The sequence below is a fragment of the Pollachius pollachius genome (assembly GCF_949987615.1).
Source record: "Pollachius pollachius genome assembly, chromosome: 2".
Taxonomy (NCBI): Eukaryota; Metazoa; Chordata; class Actinopteri; order Gadiformes; family Gadidae; genus Pollachius; species Pollachius pollachius.
This window is the reverse complement of record NC_136935.1, coordinates 5,783,382-5,794,058: the sequence shown is the minus strand read 5'-3', so window position 1 is coordinate 5,794,058 and position 10,677 is coordinate 5,783,382. Positions and strand designations below refer to the sequence as shown.

The 10,677-nt window shown below is 39.5% G+C and overlaps 2 protein-coding genes across 3 annotated transcripts; both read right to left on the bottom strand.

Annotated features, from left to right (window-relative positions):
* Positions 1-882: 882 nt before the first annotated feature.
* eif2ak2 (eukaryotic translation initiation factor 2-alpha kinase 2) lies at positions 883-7,289 on the bottom strand. Its single transcript, XM_079758637.1, has 17 exons — positions 7,045-7,289; positions 5,581-5,871; positions 5,375-5,498; positions 5,205-5,281; positions 4,964-5,116; positions 4,471-4,603; positions 3,837-3,898; positions 3,698-3,746; positions 3,507-3,538; positions 3,350-3,421; positions 3,111-3,230; positions 2,894-3,019; positions 2,598-2,799; positions 2,368-2,508; positions 2,170-2,268; positions 2,014-2,076; positions 883-1,895 (listed from the first exon to the last, which is right to left on the bottom strand). The coding sequence occupies exons 1-17, from the start codon at positions 7,149-7,151 to the stop codon at positions 1,779-1,781; spliced, it is 1,968 nt and encodes a 655-aa protein (XP_079614763.1). The 5' UTR covers positions 7,152-7,289; the 3' UTR covers positions 883-1,778.
* Positions 7,290-8,174: 885 nt separating this feature from the next.
* gpatch11 (G patch domain containing 11) lies at positions 8,175-10,523 on the bottom strand. Of its 2 annotated transcripts, none has more exons than XM_079759011.1 (8): positions 10,385-10,523; positions 9,948-10,174; positions 9,812-9,853; positions 9,581-9,701; positions 9,381-9,471; positions 8,682-8,822; positions 8,420-8,501; positions 8,175-8,340 (listed from the first exon to the last, which is right to left on the bottom strand). In XM_079759011.1, the coding sequence occupies exons 1-8, from the start codon at positions 10,432-10,434 to the stop codon at positions 8,285-8,287; spliced, it is 810 nt and encodes a 269-aa protein (XP_079615137.1). In that variant the 5' UTR covers positions 10,435-10,523; the 3' UTR covers positions 8,175-8,284. The 2 variants fall into 2 exon arrangements, with proteins under 2 accessions (XP_079615137.1, XP_079615138.1); XM_079759012.1 differs by having other exon boundaries at positions 9,948-10,169; positions 10,385-10,517.
* Between the last annotated feature and the right edge of the window lie 154 nt (positions 10,524-10,677).

Below are 10,677 nucleotides of genomic sequence, written 5' to 3'. Positions count from 1 at the left end.
ATATAATGCATATACATTTATTTACGAACCATGTTACGACTACCAAATGAATGTCAAGTTATGGAGGTTTATTAATATGCATGTACATTATATCAAATGTACAACAACATGAATTGGTGTTAGCGCAAGTCTGTTGAACCGGATGGGCCGGGCCATGAAGGGGACGAGCTTGAGTCGAAACTATGAGTAGTGGTCACCTGGTCATACCTTTCCAAACATGGAAATGTCCACTCTGTTAGTTGCTTAGATAATTTAAATAACGAAGCAATCGCTTTTGATCTTTTTGATGAGTCCAATCAGTAGTAAAGCCCAAATGGTTGAATACTAATACATTTTTTTAAATTATTTTATGATTTATTATTTATTTTAGAACAATACTACTCACTTTAAAGAACACAGCTGAAATACATTATATATGCTAATTAACATGTCTTTAATTATATAAGCTATAATTATATGCTTTTGGGTAATTTCATTGGCAGAAAGTATTTTGGATTAATTGGTTGTAACAAGGTTATGCCAGAAAATAATGTTTAACTAATTATCTTCCTACTACTCACCAAACTGCTGGTTCATCTTAATTTGGTTTCTGGAGTGGCTTCAAGTCTATTATCTTAAACCTTGCTTGTGGCTCACTGCCATTCTATCTGCGAGTCATTCAGCGCATTGCCAAATACAGCGTGAGGGGGGTGCTGTTGCGTCAGCCACCATCCTCATCCTCATCTTCAACCGCTTCTCCGGGGTCGGGTCGCGGGGGCCTAATATTTTTTTCGCAGGATGGTATGGGCAAGTACCGCCTTTAACACCTCTGGTTGGTTAGAAGGGCTCCCCTTTAGATCGTGTTTCGATTAGTCTATGAGAATGATGACACAATAATTTTTTGTCAAACCGCTTTATTACAACATTACAGACATGGGTTAACAAAGGCAGATTGTGAATTCAGGATTTCACTTTCATTTGAAACTATTAACCAGTAGAGATGCGGCATTTTTTTGTGATTGTTGCGGCCAAAAATCCTTGATTATGCGGCATATTTATGCAATTTTATGCGATGAAATTGCGGGAACTTGCAAAAATTGCAGGAACTTGCGAAAAATGCAGCTTTTCGATGACGTTCACGTCGCGTAATTGCGTCACTACATAACGTTCCCATGGCAACAGGGGGAAATGGCTGCTCTTGTGTGAAGTAAACGCAACATTTTTCAACTTTCTGCTAAAATATATGTGACGTTTTTGAAACGAAAATGCGGGGATTATGAAATCATGCAAGCCCCGCATATTTTGCGCGGAAATCGGCAATTTATGCGGTGAAAGTGCGGCATATTTGAAAAAATGCGGCCCCCGCATGAATATGCGGACTTTGGCTGATTATGCGTTGAATTATGCGATCGCATAATCGCGGTTTTCTGGAGGGACTGATTAACCATATGGCTACCGTTATTTTCTTCCCAACGTTTCACCACACGAGTCATAATTACTGTAGTTATGAAAACTGATCAATAGTGCAGTGCGAGAAAGGGATCTGCCAGGGAGGGGCTGAGGGAAGGGATAAGGTGTCATCAACTAACCCTGGGGGTCAGAGACCGGGAGGTTGTGAGGGCAGGGATAAGGTGTCATCAACTAACCCTGGGGATCAGAGACCGGGAGGGGCCTTGGGTTGGGATGGAAACCCAATGAGGCGAAACGTTATCTAAAGTTACATGCACGTTAACAATAGATTAAAAATGTTAAAAGGTCGTTGGTCCCAACATCTCCTTCACCTCGTCCGTCCACTTGGGTCAGATCGTTCTCGGACTCCCTGTAGAACGATCCGACCCCTCCAGCTTAGCCTTTATCTTCTCAGCAGAGGGTCGGGATTTGGGATTTTTATGTAGCATCGATGCAATAAGATCTTGCTGCAAACGGACACAAATATCTATGTTAAAAATATATATATTATTATCATACATGGCAGTATTGTAAAAGTTGACTGCATAATTTATGTCTACGTATGAAAGTACAAATGAATGAGACCTCTTCAGGAAATGACCGTGTAAATTCTGCTGGAAATTTTTGTTTTTTGATGCCGCACAACATCTGTTGATGGATTAAACAAAATTTATTCATGAACACAAAACTTGATATGATCACAAAGATATAATTAAAAAGTGCCATCTAAAACGGACTTACTTCCCTCCTTTCCTGACCGGAGATATTCCACAGCATCAAGAAATATACCAAGCCCGACGCAAATATATCCACCTTTTGGTCGTATACGTTTTTGTTACTCTAGAATAAAACAAGAAGATAAAGATCCTTGATTAGGGATATCCTTTATGCTGTGCTTTATCACAAACCGTTTTTACTTTATAAAACAGGTGATCTCACTTGTTCAGGGGCCATAAACGACCTAGTGCCCGTGCTCATCGTCTTCTCCATCACATTGCCTTCCTCGTCCCTCTCTTCCGTTACCAGACCAAAATCCACAATCTTCACCTCTCCCTTCGATCCAACCATAATGTTGGAGGGCTGTCCGACACAAAGACAATATTTAGAGTTGTTCATCAAGCGGTAACCGTGTGGCATAGAAACTAAATGTAACCCAAACAGTATGACACCTTTAGGTCTCTGTGGACTAGATTCTTGGAGTGGATGTATTCCACACCACATATTATCTTCCTCATGATGTCGAGACTCTCCTTCCCCCGAGCGGGATCCTGATGCAATGAGTTCTTCTCAATTATCCACGCCTCAAGATCCTTCATTTCACACAGCTCCATTTGGATGTACAGGAAAGTCCCGGACGTATCACTGCTTGACCTTGTTATGAAGATATAAGTCAAAATGTGAACAACCTGTAGTATGCAGAATATTGTTTACTGTTGAACCTAATTGTAATGGTAGAATTACTTACTGAGAAGTGCTGGAATCGTCACCTTTGGGAGGCTTGTAGTCCAAATCCTCAATCCAGGAGGTGTAATATCGAACGATATTAGCATGCTGTAGCTCTGCTAAGACCGCTGCCTCACGCAGAGCTTTCCTGATCAAAATGAGTGGCAGCATGAAAATATTAATTTATGTCAAATGAGCAACAAAACTATACAATGAGATAAAAGCTGGAAGACTCTTACTCTTTATTGGGTACTTTCTTGACCGCGTAATACTTATCCAAGTGTTTCAACCTTGCCTTGTAAACTTGACCAAAGCCCCCATGCCCAATTGGCTCAATATGGTCGTAATCTTTTAAGAACCTATTGAAAGTAAGAGGAGTTGTTATCTCCTCACACATTCATAGAGACATGATCATGCATGGCACACCCATTCAAAACAAAAACAGATATTGGCAGGTGGAGGTCAATGTTTGCCTTACCTAGAAGAAGTAGTTGGACTTGTTGGTGTATTGGTTGATTCTTTTGGGGCATTGTTGAAGATTGCTGCAAGTCTACCAAAATAGCAATAATCACAATAAAGCTTAAAGAAAGTGTACAGACCTGAAGGGAATTTTGAGAAATATTTCAATGACTTACTTAATTTTATTCTTGCTACCCAATTTTTCTTCCTTCATAATAGAAAAATATTGTGATATTATACAATTGTGAATAAATATAAAATAATAATAATGATATAAAAAAAATATTTTTATTTTTATGTTGTATGGATGTAATAACTGAGAAACCCATTAAATGAGAAACCCACCAAATACAACCTCTGAACTTACCTTGGAAGGTTCTTTGATCTGAATCCAGCTATCTGATGAAGAGGTAGCCCTTAGTGATTAAAAAGAAAGATATAAAATAAACTTCAGGACAGCAAAGATACTAGTAGCTGGAATGTCATGGTTCCTTTTGAGTCCTTACACTTGTGATGTTGGTTTATTAGATGTGCCAATCTCTTCTGATTTGGTGGACTTCCCAGATGCCTGAAATAAGACCAGTAATAAGCAATATTTTGTTTTCCATAAGTGAAGAACAGGTGTTTGAATCATTTTTTGATTTATTTGATTAAATCAAAGAGAATCAAGAGAGTGTATCAAGAGAGACAGAGAGAGGCAGAGAGACACAGAGAGAGATAGAGAGAGGCAGAGAAACAGAGAGAGAATGAGAGGCAGACAGACAGAGAGAGGCAGAGAGACAGAGAGAGAATGAGAGGCAGACAGACAGACAGAGAGACAGAGATACAGAGGCAGAGAGACAGAGAGAGACAGAGAGAGGCAGATAGAGATTGGGACAGTGAGAGGTGTATTGTTTCTGTATTGTTCACCCATTTCGGCAATGTACATCTTTATTTTTCAGGCCAATAAAGCTTTTTTGTATTTAACTTTAAGAGGCAGAGAGACAGAGAGGCAGAGGGAGACAGCGTGATTCAGAGAGACAGAGAGAAACTAAGAGAGAGGGAGGCAGAGAGAAAGAGGCAGAGAGAGGCAGAGAGAGCCAGAGAGAGAGGGAGGCAGAGATACAAGGCAGAGAGAGGCAGAGAGAGACAGAGAAATACCTTGCTGTCCCAGTCTGACGAATTTTGAAGCACAGACCAGGCCTCCTTTGCTGCCCTTTTTTTGGCCTCCTTTGTAGTCTTCGCCTCGACTTCAGGGTACTCCCTACCGTCAATAACCACCCTGTAGAAAAACCTGGTGGCACAGGGGTACAGGGATTACAATCTGAATGTTTACAGTAAGGTCCCTCCATGAGGATACCATCATGGGTTGAGGTAATTGATCTAGCTGTTTAACCAATTTTTTTATATATATTGTTGGCAGAAACAATTCCGGCGATAATTTACATATACTTTCAGATTGACTTTGTTCCATGTAAGGAAATAGGTAGGAGGCAGTCGGACCCCAAAAAAGATAATCATATTTTCAAACATAAAATGAACACAAGCATTTTAGCTGGAAAACACAGGTTATAAAATATTTGTACCTCCCGGTTTAGTGAATTCTGTACACAGTACATTTTCTTATTCTCTATGCATTAATGTTGATACTCACTGAGGGCAGTGTGGAGGACCAGATCTTCTCACCAATGAAAAGTCCACGTGGCACATGTTCTTCTGACAATGCTGGTTGAGCAATCCTATGTATTCAGGCTCACTCAAGCCAGAATGCTCTCTGATGCTCACCTCCATGTTTGCAAGTGAAACACTGAGGGATCGACGGTTAACAAAAACATCAACACTTAATCAAGAATCGATCGTCCACTGTGTGATGTGTTCATCCTGTCTGTACTCACATTGCCTCCGACATGTCTTGATTCAATTCATTTTTTTGAGGACTCGATGGCTCAACACTGCCACTCTGATCTATTGTCTTTAAAAGAAGAAGTTATATTGTGCTTTTATACATTGTGTTTATTACATCAGAACACACCATCTCTATTCCCACTTCCCACCCTGAACTTACATTTGAGGGTGGATTTCTACATATCTCCTCATATGCAAGCCTGGCTGCTTCCTCCTTTGCCTCCTTCTTCGTTCTCCCAGAGCCAGACGGGTACTCCGTACCGTCAAGCACAAACCTGCAACATCTGAAAACACAGACATTCTGAGCCAAGTGGCTAGCTCAACAGATGGGTAATGAAGGGACGAACCGCAGTCGCAGAGACTTACGGTTTAGCGTAGCCCAGTTCCACCGCGGTGGACTCCAGTGCCCTTATGGGAACCCGGTTCCTCTGACTGTACTCGTTGAGCCAGCACGTGTAGTTGGGTTGGGTGAGCTTTGGTGGATTAATTGGCTCTGTAGCGTCCCTCACGGACCGTCCCGAGACATGGGAGTGGTTTGACTCTGTCTCTAAAAAGCTCTCTAAAGCGTGTTTGGCTGCATTTTGCCGTGCTTCCTTCTTGTTTTTTCCAACGCCCTCTGGGTATGGTTTGCCGTTTAATATCACCCTTTGAGTAAACCTGAGGGACACATTTTAAAACCATTTGTTATAAGGGCTGAAACAGTAGTCTACAGTGTTGTACAAGTTTGAGCAGTAGGCCTTCTTCCTACACATCCTGATAAGGGATAGGTGATGCTCATTGTGTCTTATAGGCCTATTATCCAAACATGCCTTGCTATAACGGTAATTGCATGTGTTGGTGGAGGCATGCCTTAATCGTGGACACTATTTTTAGGGGTGCTCATGCATACCTAAATTTCCTCTCTTACCCCTAACCCCTAGGAATTATCATTCATTGTTATTATTTCAGAACTCATTTTTAGCATAGGCAGAAGTAGGTAGTGAATTTTAAGGTTGTTATTACTGTGCAATTGGCAAATCAAGTCAAATAAATGGACTTTTTTAGCATAGATACATAAAATTTTAGTCTCAGCACAGACTCTTTATAATATTCTTAACATTTTTGGAATAAGAAGAAGTAAGTAATAGTGAATTCAATGTCTGGTAACTGGTAAATTGGACTTGTTACATTGACTTGTAGATGGAATTTCCAAGTCTCAGCTCAGACTTTAAATAACATTCTTAACTTGACTTGAACTACATCACTGGTCACCCCAAGATTGATCCTTGATGATTTAGCCCCTTTTCGAAAAAACAATGGCTTCTGTCTTGCCATAACGTCATATAGGCCAATATTCAGAATTCTTCACCAATTCTGCACTGCAGTATTCAGAAATTTTGTTTTTTTGTCTGAGACCGTTAAGTCTGATCAGTTTGCTTCTTGTCCAGATTTTATGCATCTTTCGTTGCTTGCTGATATGGTGGAATATACGTGGTTCAGATTGAAACGATGTTGTTTACATTTCTCCATATCTGCTTTTGTATAGCTTGTTAATTTACTTACTTTAGAAACGTTGCCTTATTTTTCATAAACTAAAAGAGGTCATGTGTGATTGTTCCCTCTAAACCATTACCTTTATACAATACAACAGATGTTGGTTTGCCTTATGAGAGGTAGGCCTAGCTGTAGGACAACTATTCATATTCAACCTGTCACTAATATACCAAACTCCCCGAAGCCGAGTCCAAATAACCATCCGACGTTGAACAAGCTGAAATATATACTGTATCAAAAACAACAGAGTTGCCTTTGAAAACCCCTCGTCCATGCATAACAGTAGAGCAGACTCACGTTTTAATATGGGCAAGACCTTCGGAACCCACGTCGTCGTATTTCAACTCGAGACCACTTTTCTGCACAAACTCATTGAGTTTAGCAACGTAGTTGATTGATTCCATGGCATATGACAATATAAATATCACACGTGTATGTGATCATGCATTTATATAGCACAGACTAACGGGGCATGGTAGGGGTTCTCTACTTTATCTGCCCGTAAAGGTTTATGTTAGTTTCGATTTCCCGGTGTCTACGTCACCATCAGGCTCGTCCCACAACATGGCCCCGCTCATCTGTTGAAAATCTGGATTATGTTCTAAAATACCATTCCTTATTGTTGGGCTGTTATTATAATGCATAAACATGTATTTACAAACCATGTCACAACCACCAAATGAATGCCAAGTTATGGAGGTTTGTTAATATGCATGTACATTATACAAACTGTACAACAATATGAATTGGTGTTATAGCAAACATGTTGTTCTTACCTAAGGTTTTACCGGAAGGGCCGGGCCATGAAGGGGACGAGTTTGAGTCGAAACTATGAACCAGTCACCTGTCACCTGGTCATGTATGCCATCCCTAACATGGAACATGTTCCTTTTGTTAGTTGCTTGGATCATTTTCATAATGAAGCAATCGCTTCCGAACATTTTTAAGAATCCAATCAGTAGTTAAGTCCAATTGGTTGAATACTAATACAATTTTTTTTGTTATTATTATTTTATATGTATTATTCATTTTAGAACAATACTACTCACTTAAAAGTACACAGCTGAAACACATTATATATATATGCGAATCAACATGCCTATAATTATACAAGCTATAATTATATGCTTTTGGGTTATTTCATTGGCATAAAGTATTTTGGATGAATTGGTTCTAACAAGGTTAACTGTTTTCAAGTTGTTTTTTTTAAGCCGATATTTTATGTAAAAAAATAACGTTTTACTTAGTATCTTCTTACTACTCACCAACTTGCTGGTTAATCTTAATTTGATGTACCAGGTTCATGATAAATAACTGTACAATAAAACAATAGTCTAATGCATTTCTGGATCCAACAGTGGTCTTTATACAACCACTGGGTCCATTTGGTTGTACTCTCGGAACAGACAATATACATACATTACAAAACGCTTTATTTACAACAAACAAGAGCTATATAGTTAAATATAGTCAGTTACATAGTATCATCATGATGAGTGCTCTGTCCCATGTATAAAGGCACAACCCATCATCTACTTCACATATGGTCGGCGTCCGTATCCCCTGGACAATTGGCACACAAATCCTCTTCATCTGTTGAAATAAGTTTGATTTATTACTATTATTTTTCACACAGTAACAAAGCAACACAATGATCTTGTGTCTCCCTTACCATTGTACGTGGTCCCACACCATATGCAGTAGAAATGGACACCCCTGAGGTAGGAGGTCAGGATCTGGAGCTTGTCAAAGGTCTATGATAAAACAGAAAAAGAGATCTCCTTACACCGCGTCAGTATATCCTGAAATTGGCAAATAGACTTGCCATTTTATGTGGAAAATAAATGGGATCCAAATTCTTGAAGGAATGCTTGGTCTAGATTTTGGGGTGTCCGAGGGCCAAAATTTAAAATCAATCATCAAGAGGGTAATACCGTTAATTCCACTATCTCATTCTCATACTCTTCTTTTTCTTCTTCCTTTATTTTCACTTCTTCCTTTTCCTCGTCATCCTCTTCCTCCTCAACCGGCTCTGGTGTGGGCCAATACCAATCCTCCCTGGGAACGGAGATGCTCTAGAAATAGGACAAGAGTTTCAGTAAAGACCCTGTCCAATGGAACCCAGATAGCATTTTGCAAAGGTTTTTCGAGAGGTGTATGCATAAAACCGGAGGTTGTTGGAGGACAAAAAAACAGGAGGGTGTCGCTGTGGCTAGACTAGTGCTTCACTAAGGCAACTTCCCCAGATTGCGTTGCCAGATGAAAGCGAGCTTGCTAGCATTGATATTTGAATAATGGGGAAAACCAGAACCAATAAATACCAAAATATTGTCCCGTTGCCTACAGATTCTGCATATATATGCAGATATCTGTACTGTTTATAGAGATGGTTTAACCCGGGTGCAGGCGTGTGTCATAACTACATTATACAGAGATAGACCAGAAGTAAGCGCAACATTTTTGATGTATATCGTGGTTTGGAAGGAATTCAACAATAGCTAACCAAATTTGGACCTTGGAGCATATTTGTATTTCATGGGAACTTTAAAGATGTTCTTTTCTGTGATGAAATGAGACAACAATCCAAGCAATTTCAAAAACCAACAAGTGAAGGTGCAGATGAGTTATCTAACCTTTTGACTGTCAAGTTGTTCACATGACCGCTGACTCCTTCTAAGATCTCCTTCAATCTTTCTCTCCTCTCGCTCACTCCTCACCCTCACTCTGGAAAGAAGGTTGAAAAACGATTTATTTGATTTTCCAGCTTGCATATCAACACATTTAGAATAGTATCAAATTTTCTTTGCCGTCTCAAGATTGCTGCAAGCCTTACTTGAAATCTTCCAATGATTGTGTCTCATTCTGCTGCCTCACTTGTGCTTTATGTCGATAGTGTTCAAGTTCTTGCTCTGCCTTTCTCTTTTTGACTTTTTCCATTCCAATGCCCCCCCTGTCTTAGGCATAAAGAAAAATAGCACAGGCACATTACAAGAATACTTTACAATCAGGAGAATGGCATGTAATTACTAAACAGATTTTGGTTTAGTTAAATTTAGCAACCTACCGGTTTTTATATTAAGCGGAATTGGTTCAACTCTTCCTGCACCTGAAGAAAAAACAGAGAAACACAGTAAATATGCAAAAATAAAATAGTGATCTGTTAAAGGCAAAGATAGACAAGTACAGAGAAGTAAGGTTACCCTGTTTTCCAAGGCCTTGCCCAGCTTTGTAGCCCATTTTCTGCAAAAGTGCAAATCCTTTGTTCCCGCTGGTGATGGTGTTGTGCAAAGCTGCTTCTCTGCTTTCATTCTCTTGCTCTTTATAGGTCTTCTGACGATTCATAAGATTCCTCTCCTTCATTTGCAATTCCTTCTTCATTGCATCCTTTACCCGCTTAGCCATAGGCAAGCCTGGCTTCACATCTTGTCTGACAGAACAGAAAGCAGAGAAAAGCACGATTACAATAGATGTTAATCTAATGACAGCCTTGAATTATTTTAATAATCTATCGACGTCTGAAGGAGCTGTAGTATCAGTGGGGCCACAAACGAGTCCCTTATTTCAAAAGTAACGTTACATTTATTACTCTGAGATATCTATTTTTTTTTTTAACACGAAACACATTTAGCCAAATTACGTTTTACTGATGAATGCGTCGGACATATAGTCCTCTTCCTCGTCTGACATCTTGAATTCGGGACAAAGTTTGAGCTCTGTTGTTTAAATTGTGACTTCTTAGTGCTTAGTAGTATCTTGCTCTCGTCAATACCGCTAATGTTTGGTTCGCTGAAGAATGCATTCCGAAAGACATGTAGCGAAGCGCATAGTTCCTGTTTATCACCCATCACATTCTCATGGTAAATTAATCTAATACAAATGTAAATCATATAAAAATCACATAAATAGATTTTAATATTTATATATGTTTAT

What these genes read in the sequence shown, in the direction of transcription:
- eif2ak2 (XM_079758637.1), bottom strand. Translation starts at nt 7,151, where the DNA reads ATGGAATCAATCAACTACGTTGCTAAACTCAATGAGTTTGTGCAGAAA. An exon ending in GGTCTTGCCCATATTAAAAC is followed by an intron (nt 5,872 to 7,044) that starts GTGAGTCTGCTC and finishes TGTGTCCCTCAG; the next exon opens with GTTTACTCAAAGGGTGATAT. An exon ending in CCGGTCAGGAAAGGAGGGAA is followed by an intron (nt 2,077 to 2,169) that starts GTAAGTCCGTTT and finishes ATCCATCAACAG; the next exon opens with ATGTTGTGCGGCATCAAAAA.
- gpatch11 (XM_079759011.1), bottom strand. Translation starts at nt 10,434, where the DNA reads ATGTCAGACGAGGAAGAGGACTATATGTCCGACGCATTCATCAGTAAA. An exon ending in GCAAGGCCTTGGAAAACAGG is followed by an intron (nt 9,854 to 9,947) that starts GTAACCTTACTT and finishes TTTTTTCTTCAG; the next exon opens with GTGCAGGAAGAGTTGAACCA. An exon ending in AACAACTTGACAGTCAAAAG is followed by an intron (nt 8,823 to 9,380) that starts GTTAGATAACTC and finishes TCCTATTTCTAG; the next exon opens with AGCATCTCCGTTCCCAGGGA.